At 40.2% G+C, this 20,448-nt stretch overlaps 1 protein-coding gene across 4 annotated transcripts in view; it reads right to left on the reverse strand.

Annotated features, from left to right (window-relative positions):
* Window positions 1-17,975: 17,975 nt before the first annotated feature.
* adamts18 (ADAM metallopeptidase with thrombospondin type 1 motif, 18) overlaps window positions 17,976-20,448 on the reverse strand; it is a 108,717-nt gene continuing 106,244 nt past the window's right edge. For all 4 annotated transcript variants that reach the window (XM_017304163.1, XM_017304164.1, XM_008404874.2 and 1 more), the window contains 2 exons: window positions 19,148-19,346; window positions 17,976-18,765 (listed from right to left, as the gene is read on the reverse strand). In XM_017304163.1, coding sequence (XP_017159652.1) covers window positions 18,650-18,765; window positions 19,148-19,346 — 315 coding nt within the window. In that variant the 3' untranslated portion in view covers window positions 17,976-18,649. The remainder of the gene's footprint in view (window positions 18,766-19,147; window positions 19,347-20,448) is intronic.

A 20,448-nucleotide genomic window follows, 5' to 3' on the forward strand; every position in this document is an offset into this window, starting at 1 on the left:
TTGGTATTATTAATTTAGTTCAGTGAGCAGAGGGATAAATAACGCAGAAAAACCATTGACAAACAACTCAAACCACTCGTGTTCTTCCTTTTTCACATTCTATGTCTAACGCAGACCCGTTGCCATAGCAACTGGCTGATGACAGCGCCATAAGTGTATCAGAATTCAATACCAAAAATCATGCAAACATTTCCCACACAAAGAACAGTATCCTCGGTCCGTTACAGTGTTATTCTTTCAGACTTGATGTTTGCTTTGCCTTTGTTAATAAGTGATTGAACACAGCAGTGGCTGCTTAGCTCATTTAAACACCTGCTCTACCGATGATCTGTCAGAGAGTCGGTGTGTGGGTTACTTTTTTTTTTTTCACGGAATTCCACAGCACATCTACATGCTAAGTTTGTCAAAGTCAAGCTACCATAGTTGACCTATTTTTCACAGACCAATGAAATGTGATACCCTTGGACCTTGCGATCTAGTTGTCATTTTTTATTTTTCTTAAATATAGCACGTGTACATTTAGTATTTAGTGAGTTATGTTGACAATTTGAACGCTAAAACCAAGGGTAGTCATCAGCGAACAGTTTTTTGCACTCCAGCAGGAACCTGGGTTCCTGTATCTTGTGCATGTGATGTCATGTTGCAGCTTGTCTATAGTCAACAAGTCAGTCAACTCTAAGTGCATTCTTTCGGGTTTTTATTCTTTTGTTTGTTTTCCCTCTTCCCACTTTTCCTTAGCGCATACAAACTGTGAGTTAGCCGCTAGCTGTGCACAATTAAAACCTGAGGATGTGGATGACTGAAACTGGCTGCTGCCCTTATGTTGTAAGGATCAAACTCCAACACTATGATTATAATAACTGCAAACTTTCACATAGCAAGCATAGCAGTAATGGGGTTTTCATGCACCAAGCGGCAAAGCAGAAAAAAGGAGATTTTATGGCAATTAGAGATTCTCCCATGGGTAAGTTTTTAGAATACAAAATTTGAAGGAACACAAATGAGTTTTTAGAGGATTAATAACCTCTGGTAAAGGACTTGAAGGCTGAATTAAACATTAACATTAAGAGGACTGTAACATGCTGAGGGTATTTCCCGTGTTTCCTTTAGTCAGTTTCATTTTTCTTTCTGCACATTAAATGGAGTAAAATTGCCAAATATCAAAGTAGATTCATCAGAATTTGAGAAGATGGAAAACATGAAGTTAGCTTGGAATTCACGGTTTCCAGTTCAGCAGGGAAATAAGTGAAACGGCTCATTAAAAAGCTCCACGCAGAACCCGGCTGCCAGCACTGGTTAGCTAAACCGTAACAAAAAACCACAGCATGTGACTTTTATGAAACATATTCTTCTTACATATATGTTAAAATATGTTCACCACATTGTGACAGTTTGTTGTGAGACAAATAATTAGTGAAATGCTAATCTTCTCCACCTCCTCCCATAGCTACTGTTGCTGTCTGGAGAAATGCATCGCTCCCGACCAAAACAACCAATCAGAGCCAGGAGGAGGGTCTTGGTGCTGTCAGTCAACCTCTGGTACTGCTGCTCAACTTGCTAATAGCAGAGAAACAACTTACTGCTTTGGAAAAACTGTTCAGCCACTGTCATCGGAGAACACAACACTGGCTGTGCTGGCTGCAGCTTGCTCTCTGCTAGCGCTGTTAAACACACAGAGAGTGATTGACAGCACTAAGACCCTCCTCCTGGCTCTGATTGGTTATTTCTAGATGGCACAGGGAGAAGGCAGAGGAGCTCCATTTTTTTTTTCTCCACAGATTCTGCCTGGTACCATATTGTCACGGCATAGCAACAGTTACAACAAATACCTACAAAAGTATTTTTTATACTGCAGCTTCAAGGAAAATGTTAGCATAGCCTGTGAAATTAATATGGAGTATCTAAGGTAGAAAGTCTGTTAGATAGATAGAAAAAAAAGGGAGCAGGTGTTGTTCATGTATTCAGAAATTTTACTGTCAATACAGAAGTTAATTAAATGGTGCCAGTCAAAAGTACGTGATGTTTTTTTTCATAATTTCTGTATTTTGTTTTTGTTTTTTTTTGTATCACTTGCAGCAGCATCCCCCTTAGCAGGTGGCGCTCTGGGTAACCGCCCATGTGGCCTTTGGCATATTCCGTGTTAGAATGCTGTCTCCAGGCAGCGTTAGAAACCCAGACCTTCTTGGTGTGGTGCACACGTTCTTACCACAGCGTTCTGTTTGTGCTGCCAATTGACAAACATACAAAATGGTACAGTGAAAGATAAAAAAACAAAAAAGTGATGGATTAGTATAGCTAGTTCTAATGTATGAGGGTGAAGTTCCCTGTTAATGTAGCAGCTGGCATCGTTCATGGACTGAAGGGGTTTTTTGAAATGTGCCCTTAATCTGCAAAGGGCATAATTGATATTCGAATGTACACACACATGCATTCGGGAACAGGATCAAAGGCCTTGTATAAATAATGCAGATGCTTTTAATCTACTTCAGTCTGAATTGTAGACCTGGAGAGGTCAGAGAGGTAAGAAAAGCTAAAAAATAAAATTAAATAAAAACAGCATTTCAATTGATGCCATATTGCAAAGACACTCCTCTCTTCTTCTTATAAATGCTCTGTCTGGCCCCCTCTGTCTTTCCCAGCATATATCCATCTATCTTTGATTTTTTTTTTCTTTATTTCTTCCTTTTGCTGGAAAAATGACAATAGCGCTCATCCCTCATGGCATCAGTGACACCACTGTAAATCTTAACTCTTGACAAGACTGGGGAAAAAAAACTTGTCTCAGCTGATTTATGGAACCTCCTTAACTATTGATACTAAATGCTAAATCCAGTGCGGAAGGTAGCCTGGTGACATTTGTCTTGCAGTGAATAGCCTTCCTTCATTTGGGTTTTTCCAGTAAGAAAAATAGATCATCTTTGCAGTTTGGGAGGCTACAAAAAGCCAGTTCTTTTGAAATCATTTATTTATCAAAGGCTCAACGGTTCAAAGAGAAGTTTGAAAGAACAATGCAGCTATTAAATACTCACAAGTGGAAAGGGATTTATCTTTATGTCCAGCATTTTTCTTTTTTGTTAATCACTTACTTGGTGTAAGGTGGTAGTTAACACTTCCAGGAAGAAAAAAAAACACTGCCTCCCCCTCACTCCCCTCCGCTTGTTCTTTCAAGCATGAAATTTAAAAATACGGTAAGATGATGCGTACCCACTTACCTCCCTGAGCATTTAGCTATCACTGCTAATTCCAGCATATTGCAACCACTTTATGCTCCCGTGGCACAAGCACCTCTCACGGGCTTTTTTTTTTTTTCATAAAAATTCAAGGAGGGTTTTTGGTTTTTCAGTGTAATAAAGGTGCGGAGACATAAAGCAATTATTCCAGTCTTTTCACAAAATGCCATGCGGAGATGTGGGCTGTGGAAACGGGAGGTGTAATTTTCTTTCTTGTGAACGTCTTACAGGTTTAAATCTCCTTCAGTCTATGCATACTGACTGTTAGCTATACTTTGGTTTATTCAGCTAATATTTTTCTGACCACTTATAAAGCATTGCTCTTTTATCAGCGGTCAGTTGATACTGTAAAATGGAAAGCCAGGTTATTCATATTAACTGTCCTTGGAGTTTTTCTACCTTTCATGCCACAAGTGGTCATTAATTATTTTCAAAGCAGGGGTGACTTCACATGTCTAAGAGAAAAGATTTTTTTAAGCTGGCTTTATCATCTTATTAGCAATTAGTGCTGCTAGCAGGAGCACCATTTCTAAAGCAGCAGTTTGTTTGTATATGTCCTCTTAGAGTTCCAAAACACAATCAAAAGGGTAGAAAAAATTAACTTTATCAGCTCTACCTTTCTATAAAAGTTCAAAGACTCTCATTCTATCTTTCCCACAAACTGTAGACATATCTAGACATGAAAAATTGAACTTCCTTTGAAATAACTTTCCAAATCTCTGCTTTTTTTGGTTTCCTTACTCTGACTTGATTTAAACACCCAGTTGATCGAGAAAAGAGCCAACTTGGATACTTCTTCCCTCAGTAACAGCATGCACACAGAAGAGTGGTGATGCAGTGACTTGGTCTGGGTAATGAAGCTGCTGCAGTTCCTCTACTTTGCATTGGAAGCGACCATTAACTCCTCTTTTCACATCTAGAGATGCTCAGTGACACTTTTTGTTTCCAGCAAAGCAAAGCTTTTTGAACCTTTTACTTGTATATTTAGAATCATTGTACTGCTTGTTTAGCTAAACTTTTAGCTCTGAGTTAACTAAAAACTCAGAGCTAGCCCAGACTTGGCTATTTCAGAGCTAACTAAAAATTGAGCTTTAGCTATCTCAGAGCTAACAAAAAAGGAGCTATCTCAGATTTAGCTATCTCTGAGCTATCTAAAGTTTTAGCTAGCTCAGAGTTAGCTATTGTTAAGAAAATAAATTTAAAATATGCTAGTTTTAAAACTTAGCAACATGTCTTGACTGAAATAGCCTAATTATAGTTTTCAGATTAATAACTTAGTTTTCAGATTAATAACTTATTCTGCCCTATTGACCTTTATGTTACCTGTAGTTACAGCAGATTGTTTGCTAAGACCTTTTGATCTGCCTTTTGTCTGTGTGGGAAAAAATCAGGAGAAGTTCCAGCTTCACACTGATCTGTGAAAAGCCATAAAACAGCAGGAGTTCAGGAGAGTCTCTGCTTCCACTTTGTTTAGATAATGGGGACAACTGGTGTTTGATCTTGAAAACAAATTGTAGGGAGTTTCTAACTTTTAGGAGGGTCAGAGACAGCTCCTGGTTGGATGAGCAAAGACACGCCTTATTTGAATAAATTAAAGAGAAGAATACGCTTTTACTACAAAAGCTTGCGCACAGGAGTAACAAATCAGATTTGCTTTTGCAACTCTTCAAAGACGTCTTGGTCTTTCTTTCACTTTCTTTCTTCATTTCTTTCTTTCTTTCTTCTTTTCTATTTGTCTCAGGTAAATGAATGTCCATTTTATTGTGTTTGCAGTATCTGTGTTGTCAATGTGATTTTATACTTTTAAATGTTAGAATAAACTCTGAAAGTGTATGACGTGGAGCATTGACTGTCATCTCTGTGGAATCATTGAATCCGGGAGCACAAGGGAATATGACGAGCCAGAAGTTAATGATTTTATTCTCTTAACACTATCTCAGACTATGTGAATATGTATTTTGGAGCTAAATGGTTAGCTTGGTTACTAAGTACATATGGAGCTAATTTGGCTCCAACTAAATATTTAGTTAGCAAGCTAAACATTAGGTTTGAAGCTAAATATGTTATAGCCAGCCACATATTTAGTTTTCTAAACTAAGTACCACAGTTTGCTGATAAAACTGTTTGAAAATCTATCATTTATAAATGAATCTTCTGTACAGCTGAATGGAATCCTGGCCTTATTTCTCAACCTTTATTCCCCCCCCGCTTGGATTGTATAAACTGTGACAAAACACGAGCTCCATAAACAAAACTTTTTCACAGCTGTGCTGTCGTTTGTTTTCAGTTTTATGAGGGAGAAAAAGACTCCTCTCCCTCCCTGGACTTGTTGTAGGCAGTGTGATAAGAAAGTGAAAAAATTACAGTGACACTTGTAGCACTGCACCATTGTATCATCTGAATAGCTAATCTGCATCTGCCTGCTGATTTCAACAACACTGTGTTCCAGACACCCCCCAAACAGGGCTGTGGGGGCGGCGGAGGATGCTGAGTTGGAAGATGTCTTGCCTCGCAATCAGTCCCCGGCAGCACATGGAGAGCTGTTGTAATTAAGAAGATGTGTCCCCCATGAATCCTATTCATGAAACAGGACTTTAATTCCTCACTAATTAAGGCCAATGTGGGAAAGGCAGAGGGAGGGGTGACGTATTGGAGTCCCCTGCCGGGTGGACCGACCACTGAGTTAGATGATTAGCTGAGGTGTAGAAAACGTTGCAAGAAAACTGAATCTCACCAGCACAGCCAGACACACCTGCCCACCTCTCTCTGCTACTTCGCTCGCCTCCCAAAGCTGCGGGAAGGAAACCCAATCTACAATGAAGCAAACTTTTCAACTGGAAATCCACTCTTAACGGAGCAGTTTCCCTCTCTAATGGGAGGCAGGTTGCACTGGGTTAGCCAGGCTGGTTGACTGATTAGCTTCACTTGCCTTTGACTTGCTGTCAATAGGACAACAATGCTACAGTGTTGTACAAAGAAAAGGATTTTCCCCTTACAATATAAAAAAGACAGGTAAATACAAAAAGCAGATCTCAAATGATTCATGAAGGAGAAAAGGGTAACCAAACAAACCTGGCTCTATTTGAAAATTGGAAACCTATATTGCCAGACGTGTGGAATCAAGAAATCACAGCCTACTAAAACATGAAGTTTTAGTAAAACATGAAGTTTTAGTAGTCTAAAACTTCATGTTGCCATAAAGTTTTAGCCTATTCATGACAGAACGAAGAAGGCTGTCATAAAGCCTTCTTCATGCTGTCACGAAGAAGGCAGCACGAAACCCCAGAACTGCTTTCCGGAGTTGCTTTCTCCAGAAAGCAACTCAACAGCGGATCCCACCAATTCGCAGTTCAGTATTTGTAGATTCAACTATTTAAAGATTTTTCTATGAAACATGACTCCAAATTATTTGTGAACAATTTGCTTATTTTCATCCAGCATATCTAAAATATTTGGAAGAAAATGCAGATTTGGAAGCTGAAATATCTTGGCACAATCAGCCAAACCAGGAGCGCCATCCTACAGACTGCATTACCTTCTGCAGTAGTGATGTAAGAGTTACGACTGTGCTTGATAATGTATATTAAGGCATATTTGTTTTTTACTGAACCATCAGGTTTGAAAACACTCTTTGAAAAACCTCGCCTGTGGTGGTGCTGCACCAAGAAAGGAAATAGCAGGAAAATCTCAGAAGAAAACATGAGCGAAACTTCTTTCTTCACAAAATGTGAACAAAAACGGAGTAGCGTCAGATTTTAGTGGTTGTAGGATTTCTCTCTTGTCTTTGGCAAAAGACCACAAGCCATTTCTCCCACTAGCGCTAGACGCTCGTGTTTGTTAGGATTATATTTACCCAGAATGCCTTGCGCTGTTGTTCGTTTTGTACTTTCTGACCGGTCTTCGGTCTGCTTGACTTCATATATGTATTTGAACCGAACCAGAGTTCACTTCAATCAAATCAAGACCTAGGTTTTTAGGCGGACCACAGTTTGGTTTTTTGGTCCATGTCATAGTTCCATTGTGCATTTGCACCTCCCAAAACAAACTGGACTTTGTAGGCAAATGGACTAGAGTTAGATTAAGGTGGACTAAACAGGCCTGGTGTGAATGCACCCTTAAGAGGCAGTGATAAAGGTTTAAATAGAAGGTCTGAAGTATTTGCACATTTTGGCCATTTGCAGATGATTGGTGTCCATAACCCCTGGGAATCCTGGGAGTCCATTGCATAGCAAAATCTAAATAAAGGTAAAAAGTAGTCACTCACAATTATCAGTCTGGAAAGGGATAAAAACATTTCTAGGACTTTGGGGCTACAGAGAACCACATGGAGAGACACTACCTACAAATGGAGAAAACATGGAACAGTGGTGAACTTTCTCAGGAGTGGTCAGCCTACCAAACGTTCTCCAAAAACAGCATCTGTGGTCCTTTAGACCTCACTTGCCTTGGCTGAGGTCAGTGTTCAAGATTCAACAAGTCTGTGGCAAAGTTCAAAGACATAAAGTGCAGCCAACCAAAAAGAACTCCAAAGCTAATTTCACAATTGATAACCACCAAGAGTACGAGGTAAATGTGCTGATGAATGACGGGTCGAAAGTGGAACCCTTCTGAAGCTGTGTCTCATCACATCTGGTGTGAAACACTAAAACACGGTGGAGGTAGTGTGATGCTGCTTCAGGACCTGGGTGACTTTTGGCTATATGCAAACAGCTCTACACCAAAAAGAGGACCAGAATCACCCCACAAAGGTGCAAAAGACTCATTGCCAGTTATTACAGCAGCTTGATGGCAGTTGTTGGCGCCAAGGGAGGCACAACAGCTATTACTTTTAAGTGGCTATTACTTTCACACAGGGCCAGATTGGGTTGGATAGTTTTTTTCCCTTAGAAGATGAAATAACTGTCTGAAAACCGCCTGTTTTTTTCTTTTTAATTCACTCTGGTTATATTTGTCGGTTAATGAAATGAGTTTGAAACATAAATGTGACAAGAGAAGCAAAAAAAAAAAATCGAAATATGTGAGGTGGTTGTGACATTTTAAGTGGTCGTCTTTCTGGTGGCCTTTGTGGTCACTTCGCCTTCCTTGCCGCTTTGTCTGTTTAAAATGACTGTAAACAAACCGCTGAAGGTAAAGTGAGGGGAGACGTCAGAAGCACAGGCTGCGACTTTGGATGACAGTTGTTTTTGTAATATGGTTGTTCGCAGCTTCGGCTCCATGCGATGCCTGCTTCTCTTTTATATGTGTACTTCACCAGAGGCAACGGGTTTAAAGCACTCTGGAAGAGTCTCTGAGGCACATTGTCACCGAAATCTGTCAGACTCCTCTCTCAAACTCCGTCTCAGTCTGTCTCACTCACTGTGTTTCACTGTCAACACTCACACGCATCCCAGCGAGCGTTTATATATGTATACATAAGCATATAGGGAAAGGAATACCCATATTTGCTTCATTTGGGTTGAGATTAACAGAAGTATTCATACACCTCTATGTTTTTCTGGTACTATGACTGCAAACTTCAGAATATTTTCAGGGATTTTATGTGAGACTTAGTGAAAGTGAAAAAACATTGATACGTGATTTTTGACATTTTTTTTGGGGGGGGGGGATAACTGAAACATTTGGCTCACATTTGAATTCACTCCCCAAGTGAGCACCCTAACATTGCAGTGACAGCTGGAAGTCTTTCAGTCCACGTCCTTCAGCAATTGGGGGATCTGCAGAGTTATGGATCTCTGCAGATAACCCTGAGGTCAGCTTCTCATCTGACCTTTCCATTTAGACGGGCGGCCATGTTTTGGTAGAGTTCACAGTTGTGCTGTACTCTTTCGCTTTGGGATGCAATTTTATAACCACACTGATGTACTGTCTCCTGGACTTTTCTGCTGAGCTCCTTGGTCCTCAAACTTTTATATGCTCAAAACATCAACTCTTTGGATGTTTTGTTTTTTGTTTTTTTTTCACTATTTGGTCTTTCTTAGGTTTGTTTAGCCTAAATTCTGCCTCCTACCTCCTGATTTTAGTTGGTGAGGAGTTCTGCGATAGAAACGAACATGGAGTGCATTCAGTTTCTATGCACTGCAGAAAACGGCAAAACAGCTGAAACACTGAGTTCCTTTAAAATTTATCAAAGCTAAAAAAAACCCCACCTATTTAGAGTTGCCTCTGATTAGTATTATGTTGAACTTTGATCAACTTATTTGATATGTACTGATGACTTTGATATGTACTTATGTCATGTCTTTATGATGTAAAGCACTTTGTTTGTTTGGTTGCTGAAATGACTTGAGTACAAATAAACTTGAATTGAAATTTTTATTATCAGGTAATATATTATGACTATCAATCTGATGTTTATGTAATAATAATATTTTTCATCACGTATAGAAACGTGTATGTCTGTTTTGCGGTTGCTGGGCTTATTAATCTCAGCAGTTTGATCAAATGAACATGGCAAATAACATTTCAATAATTTATTTTAACTTATATTTTATAATAATGACTGAAAAATAGTAATCAGTAATCAATAACATTTTACTTTAAAAAAAAATTATTTTAAATATTTAAAATGTATTATTCAAAATTGAATGGGATTCAATGTTTTTTTTTTTCGTCTTCCCCATAACTTTCTGAGGCCTCCCTGCTGCCCCCTGGTGGCCCGCACTTTGAGCAAACACTGTTCTGAAAAGCCTCTGAATCCATTTCAGAGCAGCCTGATTACTTAATATTAACTTGATACTATTAATCATTTCATAAAGATTAAGTGACTAACTGAAAGCAGTTTGCAGTGGATTTTTATTGAGGTGTATGCAATTAAAAGAAACTGAATGGTACTCTTAATTTGTTTAATTTGATGGAATTGTATAATTTTCATTTCATTTTACAATTATGCACTGCTTGACATTGGTGTGTGACATAAAATCAAAAAGAAAGTCCAGGAACTGTAAATACTTTTGAAAACTGCAAGCAATTTTGTCAAATATATATACAATGTTTTACTTTTTCCCATGCATCTTCGCTCAAATTCCTGCCAATGTGAACATAAATCAAAGCATCAGCCACAAATAGGGAGATGTTACATGAAGCACTCACGCTTCTGTATTAATCATAACAATCTCTATCAGATTTAAACATGCAAGTTAAGAATAACTTAAATGGCAGTTTCTTGATTCGTTCTCAAACAGCAGCAGCTGAATCCTTGTTTGTTTGCTGAATACTGCTTGAGTTGTTCACTCTGTAAGGTTATTCTGATCTACAGTGGCTGGCAAAAGTATTCACACCTCTTGAACTTTTCCATATTTTGTCACATTACAACCACAGACATTGGAATTTGACGTGAAGGAACAACACACAGTGGTCCACCACCGTGACGTGGAAGGAAAATTCAAAACAGTTTTTACTGAAAGCAGTTTGCATATAAAAAAAACTGAAACGTGCAGTGTGCAAAATTATTCAGCCCCCTTTTCTCTGAATACTTCTAATGACCGGAGTCCACCTGCTCACACAAAATGATGTGTTTTTCAAAATATGGAGAAAGTTCAAGGGGTACGAATACTTTTGCGAGCCACTATTAAAGCCATACGAGCTAAAGGTTCAACTTTATCCCACATTTGTCATGGCAGATTGTTTCAGAGCGTGTAGAGCTTCGGTTGAAACAGAAGCGAATAAAAGTGAAACCCTCACCTGACTGAGATGTTCCGTTCAAGCAGACGGGCTTGAATCTGTTCGGCTTCATGAAGAGGCTCTGCTTAGATAAACGCCCTGCTGAAGGTGAGGCTGATGTGGAGGCTCTTCATGCACCACTTCATACAACACAGCGTACAGCGAGAGGTCAGGTGAAGACCGGGGGGGGAAGTATAGTGATTATGTATGAGGGTAAGGCGAGTCTGAAATGCGTGTAGTTGTTATAATGTGACCACTGCTGCGTCCTTGTTTGAAGTGCTAACATGGCTTTGATTTATCAAGGTTTGTAACCTTGGCCAATTACCTGCAGAAAAACCCCCACTACCTTTCGTTTTTTGGGGGGGGTTTTCTCCTCCCTCAAACCGAAGGGGAACATTTCATCTTCTTTTTACCTTTGTTGCTTGCTTGGCACAAAAAAAAAGTCCTTGCTAATCGGTAAAGAGTCCTGACCTTGTTTCTGTTGTTCGGTGTTTGACGGTGACGTTTCCTCCCGTTAATTGAAATTCACCTCAGATTACCGCGGAGCAGTTTATTTACTGCAGGAAAACATCGGTGGCCCTGACAATCAGGCTTGACGCGTATTTGCCTATTCATCTTTTTATGCGCAAGGGACACAAAAAAAAAAAAAAAAAATTAAATGAAGGATGGCCTCTGAGATTCAACCGGCGCTCTGGACTAAGAGGTCTGAAAAATTGATAGGTTTGCAGAATTTACATATCTATTGTAGAATTGCTTCCTGCGTCGCATTCTGAATAAAATATGACGGTTCAATCAAGAAATGTTGACTGGACTCTTGTCCGAATGAAGCCGTGCGACATGGAGGTCAAAGAGGTCGACGCCTGGATTGATGTTGGGAAGCAAGAGGACAGGAGGACGTTACTGGAGGCAGATTTGCATCCACCCAACAACAATATGAGGGAAAGAAGACGATGGAATAAATGAGTGAGCACTGCCCTCTACTGGTCAGGTTTAAAAAGTGCTGTGCTTTAAAAATGGCAAGAAAAAAAGGTTTCAAAAGCAGCCGATGTTCATAAATGTGTGGATATTTACTGTTCAGAGGGCTGCCATTTTTAGTCAATGGAATGCAAAGCGATACATCTCTTGGGATCGGAGAGAGAGAAAGAGAGACAGAGAAGAAGAGGTGTCAGCTGCTCTGAACAAAACGGACCAAGAGAAATATACAACAGGGCACTTGGGGTCACGTCGTTGCCGTTTCACCCCCCAAGGTCACAGGGGTTAACAGGCAGGCCGACGAGGTGGCAGCTGCTGCCTGCACACACTATCCATGATCAATTCTTCCATTTCAAGGCAGAGGGTGGAAAAAATGATGAGAGTCCAACACTCAGAGGAAGATGGATGGGAGAGAGTCACTGTAAACACACAGATCAATAGTATTCATAGCTCTGAGGAGAAAATGCGTCAAGTAAAAGCTTTTTACTTAGAGGATCTGAGGGATGCTCAGAAGAAGAAGAAAAAAAGCATCTTTATAGGTCCTGAGAGGGAGCGAGAGATGACGCGTACTTTCATTAGCAGGAGAGAAGAAGAGAAGCGGATACTCTCAGAGGAGATGGGCAAAAATGGCAGGTGGACTATATTTCACCGGTGTGTATACTGCTGCATCTAAAAATACATATGGTGTGGGTCTAGAGCTGAAGAGACGAACGTCGAGTCCTTTCATGTCCACACAGTGAGTGTGTTCCTGGATACAAATGTTGGAGTGTGTTTTTTGAAGGGTGTGAAACTCAGTGATGTTCTGCATTACCTGCTGTCTTGTTTTTTATCCATACATAAAGTCATAGTACATAACTTTTGTAAAAAGAAAAAAAGAAAAAACTTTACATATTTGTTAAAAATGTCATCTTGCGCACACATAGGCATGATTGACAGCGATAAGACCCTCCTCCTGGCGTTGATTGGTTGTTGGAAGAATTGGAAAAAGTCAGAGGAGCTCATATTTTATTTGTGTCATACTACTGACCCGACATGGTGACAGTTTAAACAAAAAAATGTTTTTGTTGTTTCTTTTTTTAATATAAAAAATACATACTGCAGCTTTAATAATAACGAGATGAGCACTTGATGCTCTACACAGTCTCACCAGGTTGTATGATTACCAACTAAATGAATGAAAATGCAGCCCAGCTTAGAGAAGAGTCTTTGTGAACCTGTAGTTGAAAAAGTTCACGAAAAAGTTGTATGTTGTCGGTGAGCCGTTATGCTAGCTGTGGCAACAGCTAGAAAGTCAATTAGCCCTATAGACCTCTGGAAGTCTCTTAAAAACCTACCGTCTGATGTTTTGAAGAATTAGAAAGGTCAGCGAAGCTTCAGTTTGTACAACAGTTAAAAAAAAGCTTCCTTTAAACCAGGCTAGACCACAGCGGTGGCTAAAACCCACTGCAGACAGGAACCATGTTGGAGAAGAGCATCATAAGACCAAACTACTATATTTTCTTTGGAGTTTACAGAAAGAAGCAAAGTAAACAGATGTAAGACGTGCTAACCAAGTTTCAGTCTCAGGTGACAGGAAGAATGCGGGCTAGGAAGCGGTGGATGTAGAAACGGAAACGAGATGAAGCAGGAACAGCTAACAAGAAGCCAGGTGAGGATGAGGAAAGCTCACAGGTGAGAGCTCGGCAGCGCTGAGGAGGTTTATCGAGGTGGGAGAGAGCGATCCGAGAGTCTTTGCTCCACTCCTAAATCATCCAGTGTGACAGAGACACAAAGAGTGGCCTTGCCTCGACGCAGAGCTGCCAGTCGTCTTTTGATCTCTTAATCGGGGAGATCTGTGAGGTGCAGATCTCGTAGCGTTGGCTGAGACGCCTGGCAGCAAGACTCCCACCCACACCGCACACGTCTAAAGCCTTGCCAATACCTCCATGATCCTCTGTGCAGCCTGCAACCGCATGAGTGTGTGTGTGTCAAAAGAAAGGAAGGTTGGTGGGTGTGGACACGTCTGGTGAACTCTGTCTGATACACAAGTGCTGATGGGAGAGGTGGCACTGAGATATGACAACTCTCACTTGTGATGTCAGTCCTTGGAGTTAGCCCTGCAAGAAATGAAGAGATCACTTTCACTTTCTCTCTCTGCACACGCACACACAAGCACATGGAAGCAGAGACACTAAGATGGTACTCTGTTAAGATGTGATTAGGCTGACTGTCAGTAGTGAAGGGTCCTATCAAGGTTCACTGCTCGCCAAGAGCTCACAAACCACGTTCCTATCCAGCCAGCTTGACAGACCGCTAGTGGAGAGATGTCAGGGCTGGAAATAACAACCAACCCTGACTTACAGCCGGACCGTCAACGAATGGGGCCTCGCCAGCTGGAAAAAAAATAAACAAAAAAATGGACGGAGCTTCAGAGCATGCTGAAAACAAGAAAGAAATACCTGCATCGATCAGCCTGGCTAGAGAAGGGATTAAGGGAGACAGCCCTATTTTGGAGTTGACAGACCAAGGTATCTACTTTGGCGTGACGTGGTGTGTCCCAGTTTCTCCTAAACAAAATAAATGTGAGCAACTGTGAGCCTTTTTAGATTTTGCCGAAATTTCTAGTAAACACAGATATTAGTGGGGTAGTATTATGAGTTCTCCAGCCTCGTAGAATCGTTTTATGGCAGAATTAAGTCATTAAAATGCTGTATGTAACAAATATGACATAAAAGAAATTTCACAACATTATTAACGCCTCTGTCGCTTTAAAAGCTGGTTTGAAGAAGCTGGGACGAGGAGCTGAAGGCGGTGCTGGGTTCAACCAGGTGCTTTGCTAAACTGGACGGTTGCCATGGGAGATTAATGATTTCTCAAACACACATTTCAACATGGCGTAAATCTCAAAAAAGTCAATTTGTACATAATTTTGCCCCAATGAAGCGGATGTAAAAACATCCATGAAAATGGACATAACCAGCAATTTTGAAATAACTTTAGCATTATGTAATTGGATTTATATGAATCTCCTATAGATTTAAAATGAAACTATACAGTGTAAACATGCCCATATAGTTGAGTCAAACTGATTTGTATGTCAACCTGGCTGTTCAAACTGCTTTACATCATAAAAACATCATAGAATCACCAATGCAATAAAAACATTTTTTGCCATTATCAAAATCATCAATACATATCAAATATATTCTGATCAATGTTTCAGTTATTAATAGAAAGCAGCTATGAACAGTTTGTTTTAAACAGGCAGACCTTCATTTAAAGGAATTCAGTGTTTCAGGAGTTTTGCAGTTTTCTGGACGTTTTTCTTTTTTCCGCAGATTTGTGCAGCTTAGAAGCTGAATGTCGCTTCTCTGTGTTTGGTTCTGGTACAGAAGAACAAATATTTGTGAGTATAAAATACATACAATAAAATAGAGAGAAATAAATGTGTAAATAATGCCATAATTTGCGAAACCTCTTAGTTTAATTGTGTTCTATGTATTCATCGTCAGGGTTTTTACAGTAGATTGGCCTTTTTAATACGTTTGGCTGCAGAAACATTTCCCTGCTAACGTGATTGTTCTAATAAACATTCTGAATCAACATTTAACTTATGCAGCTTTGATGTGGGCTCCTACATTAGGATAATTAAAAATATGTCATTATGAACCAATATGGATGAAAGAAATTGACAAACATATGCAAAAAGATGTAAGATAAGAGAAACTCTCCCATCAGGTGAACTGTTAAAAACGCTACACACACTGAAAAACACACTAAATCTTTGTATTTTTGGTTTAGTTTTTAGTGCAACTATGTTGGTATGGTTGAAATAAGACAAAACTGACTTCCAAGTAATTCATTCCTTGATATTGATTTTAAAAAGTACTAGTTCCATTAGCAGACTATTTCACATATAACACTTTTTTTTTTCCTATGTTATATAAGACAGAAAATACTTGGTAAGATTTGGTGTTTTGCAGTGCACACTGCACAAACGTCCCCTCAGCGCCTTTAAAACAGACTCATGTAAATGCCAGCATTGGGGAAAGCAGTTCAAATATGCAGTCACATCAATGTTGCAAAAGCTCTCTTTTAAAAGCGCACCTTCAAAAAAATCAGCGAGAAGCAGAGCAATCATGTTGAATTGTATGGATATTTGTGGCGCTTTCGGATTGGTGCGTGAGCCACAGCTTGTGGTGTCTGGGTCACAGCGTGGCGGCTGCGACGATGCGAGGATCCCGAGCTCAATGACTCACGCAGGCGTTTCTGATTAAAGAGAAATCGCAGCTCCCATTGAGCAAGAAAGGCTGCCATAATCACCATGAGACAGTGTTTGGTTAGCATAAATCTTGACTGGCTTCTTGAGTTAAAACTTTATCTAATGCGTTGGTTGGGTTGGCAGGCAGTTCTCCCCACTAAGTGGTCAGACAAGCATATGACACAAGACAATATCACTATACAAAAGCCAATAAAGAGCAATCAACAAGACTGAACATTAGGCAGCATTCAGTTTTTAAGCACCACAAATCTGGAACAAACTTCCAGAAAACTGCAAAACTGCTGAAACACTGGCTTTTAGGCTAAATGAAGTCTAAAAGCCCACCTCTTTAGAGCTGCCTTTGATTAAAAATCTTCATGATTTTCATGATGACAATTGACAAAATATAATGTGTTGCTTGTTTCATGTGTTATGTTTTGATCATATAAGCACTATGAACTTTGAATTGCTTTGTCAGTTGTTTTTTCTCAGTAACAAGAACTGAATATTGTTAACTCTGTAAATCCCCCGAGCTCCTTATAATGAAGAAAAAATATATAAATATATACAAAATCCATCTGCTTTGAGCCACACAAAATTACCAGGTCATCAAAGGTAAGTAATTAACTTTCAAAAAATAAAAAAGATATCACACATATTGTATTCTTATTTTTATTGATATATTTCTAGTTTTATTTATTTTGTACCAGCAACATACTTTTTTTTGTGTGAAGACATCTGTTTTTTAGTCTGTGCCACAAACCACCTCAATGTTGTCTGATGAAAACAAACTTTTCAAAAATGCATCTGTAGCCACTCAGGCTGTGTAAAAAAAAAAAAAAGTAAATAGACACAAAATGAATGGGAGTGTTACAGTGAACATTTTGTACACTGCATGGTGGCCCAGAAGGGTCAACAAAATGTTAAAGTTGTAACACAAACAAAAGCCACAACAGAATTTATACCTTAGCAGACGTTTCGCTAAAACAGAATTTATGCTAGCATAAAAGTTATGCTAAAATTTTTGTTTTAGCAAGTTTATAACTTCTGTTTTAGCATAGCTTCTGTCTTTAGCTTCTGTTAAGATTTTGTATGACTTCTGTTTTAGCATATACTCTATTTTGGTGTAAACTCCATTTTAGCATTACTTGTGCTTTAGTATAACTTCTAATTTTAGCATATATCCTGGTTTAGCGTAATTTCTGGTTTAGCAAAACTAAAATTTTATGACATTTTTTAGCGTAGCTATGTTTTAGCATAAAGTTCATATTAGCATAACTCCTGTTTTAACTTTTACTGTGGCTTCTGTTATTGCATTGCAGTTTTCACTTCTTTTTTTTTTATTAAACAAAAAGGTTAACTTCCTCCAATGGCATCTCAACAGCAAGACTCAGTATTTGTTAGTATCACTGAAATCCGTTCAGCCAAACAGCTTGCAGGCTGTGTTTTTGGCGGTAGAGATGCTCATTATTCACCATGAGGCGTATGCTCTGATCTAAACCTCATGTCCGTTTGTTTTTGCGAGCGGTTAGCGGGGAGGCATGCCTCCGTCCAGGAGTAAAGAGAAGCATTCAGATCGTCTCCTTTCGTGTTTTCCGTCCGTCGAACTGAACGTGCGTCATCTCTTATCTCAACCCGCATTTTGAAGCAGACTCCTGTTGGAGAACACACCTACATTGTTTTTTTTCTCTCTTAACAAGCACTTGCTATCTAGACTGCACCCACGCTTGTCAGGCAATCATCCCCTTCTCTCGCTCTTCACCCTCCTCCCCTCTCCCCTCCCTGAGGCCTACAGATAGCCTCACTCATTTTGCACCTCATTTTGCCGGCAATCGATAGAACGCCGGGAAGGAAAAAGAAACGACGCATAGATGTCCAAGTTATTAGTTTTTTTTGTTTTTTTCTTTTAACCACAGATATATACGGGGAAGGAAACAGGTGACCGTTGCAGCACAGCTGAAGGAAATGTTTACGTGTGCAGACAGGTTTTCATTGGATTGACACAAGGGTGAAAAAAAAAAACAACGTCCTGTTGTGATCCAGATGTAGATGATGTGTGATGAACCAATCATCTCCGATTACTAAAACCTGATGACTAGCCCAGGTCTGCCATACAGCTGGACATGCTGCACGGATGGACAAAATAGAAAATGATATAACATAATAAGTTAAAAAAAAAAGACATGTCACCATTTGCCTTTAAATATACAACATATGAGAAAGCTCTGTTCCTTAGAGGGCTTTCTAGTTTCAGAGATCTCAAAAGGTAGAAGATTTGTGACCATGTACATATATATACATACATATGAAGTCATTGCTTTGGCAGAGGAGTGCCAGGAGCTGCTTCCCCCTCTGTAACGGAGACCTTGACTTGAGTCGGTGCAACGTCTCTTGTGCTTCTTCACCGCTTTGTGTCACTCAAGAACTCCAGGAGGAAAACACACAACTTTGGGGCAGAGTTTCTGTGTGTGTAGTGAGCAATGGCTCCCGTTGGGATGGGGGTGTCTCCTTCACAAGCAGCACGGCACAAAACAGAGCGCAGACGGATCTACGGCTTCTTGCTGGAGCAGGACTTGCAGCACTGCTGTCCGTAGAACCTGTGGTTACAGACGCCGTGCTGAGGAACCAAGTGGCACCAGTTGAAGTGATCGACACAGCGCTCATCTGTCGACAGAAGAGAATAGTTTGAGGAGAGCACAGGGTTTCTACAAGGGATTGCTGAATCGATCATTTATGTTTTCATTTATGATACTGATATCGGAAGTGAAAATATCGATATTTGAGGTTTAATATCGGCCATTATCGTTCCAATACAGAACAACAGTGCCGAATTGACTAAAAATGTTTTTGGTCCACATCAATTATGAGTTTACACGTCCCCAAACGAACCGGACTTTCTAGATCACCGTCAATTAAATCGGACTGAGCAGGGCTGCTGTGAATGCACCCTAAGTCCACTTACATTTTGCTTTCTACTCTGAGATGTAGCCATACTTTAAAAACAAAACCTCGTCCAGGTGGTGTTAGTTCCCTTCAAGGGCCTTACCTTTCAGACTGGGTCCAGTGGCCGGGACCCGGTTACTGAGGCGAGGTGCCGGTCCTGGTGGAGCCGCGGGGCAAAAGTTTGTGTTGCACGCCCTGGAAGTGACAGGCCTGTGGTGGGCCGGGCAGCCGGCCTGGGGGCGACCTTGCTGGAGACACTGGACGGTTCGAGTCTGAACCCCTCCTCCGCAGGACACGGAGCACTACGGCAAAAACAAACCAACATGCATCTCCAAGAGGCAATCACCAGGAGACGGCTACAGAGATGCAAACACAAGACATTCTGCAGGGCTGCAGTGAAAGCATTTGCGATGAAAGCAGACGCAGTGGGGAGGCAGAGGGGTTGGGTGGTGGAAAGGTCTTTGCAGAGAACAAAAACAGATGAATACAAACATCCTGGGCAGCATGTTCTTGCCCTCTAGCAAAGCTGTCAGGAGACATCTCCTCTGGTCCAAACGTACAAGCATCCCCAGGCCTGAGATCAAGCAGGATGAGACTCTGTGCCCGTAAGACTTTTTGCATAATAGATGACGCAACAGTTAGGTCACACAAACCCTCTGCTCCAAAACGCTCGGTAAGAGAGCAGCTTCAGGATTTTATCTGAGGCCCGTTCCCTGTGGCCATTATTATCCTGCTGGCTACATGTGCGGAGGAAAACACCGCCTACACTGCGAAGTCCGTCTCCGAGATGAGAACACAGAGGACACAGTTCACAGGGTCCAACGTGTTGAACTGCAGCGCCGCTTTAAAATGAAACTATTTATGCTGGAGCTTTCCAGAGAAGACCAGCCTGATCAGCTGAAATCAATCACAGGGGAGAAGTCGGGTGGAAAATACGTTTCATCAGTTTCACGTTCAGGAGTTTTACTTACTTTTTTTTATTAATGCATTATCACTTTTACTGAGGGGGAGGACAGATTTTGTTCATTCTCAGACGTTTGTGTTGAGATCAAACTATTCATACGAGGGCTGCAACTGGAGATTGTTTTGGTCATTGATTATTCTAGCGATCATTCTGATGATTAATCGGGTGTAAAAACTGGCAGATTTTTCATTTGGCTTTTTAAATATTTTTTATACAATATTAGAAATACATTAAGAGGTGAAAATAAGCACATAATCAAATTTCTTTTTTAGATAGACATTTCATTACCTAGAATGCAAAAACAGCATTTCTGATTGTAGCGAATGATGTATCTAGAGCTAAAACAATAATTTTGTTGAAGGCTAAACTGTTGACTGGATTAACCCATTAATAACTGGATAGCAAAAGGTGCTAAACAGCAGAATTTGAACCAGGTGCCA

The sequence above is a fragment of the Poecilia reticulata genome, linkage group LG3 (genome assembly GCF_000633615.1).
Source record: "Poecilia reticulata strain Guanapo linkage group LG3, Guppy_female_1.0+MT, whole genome shotgun sequence".
Taxonomy (NCBI): Eukaryota; Metazoa; Chordata; class Actinopteri; order Cyprinodontiformes; family Poeciliidae; genus Poecilia; species Poecilia reticulata.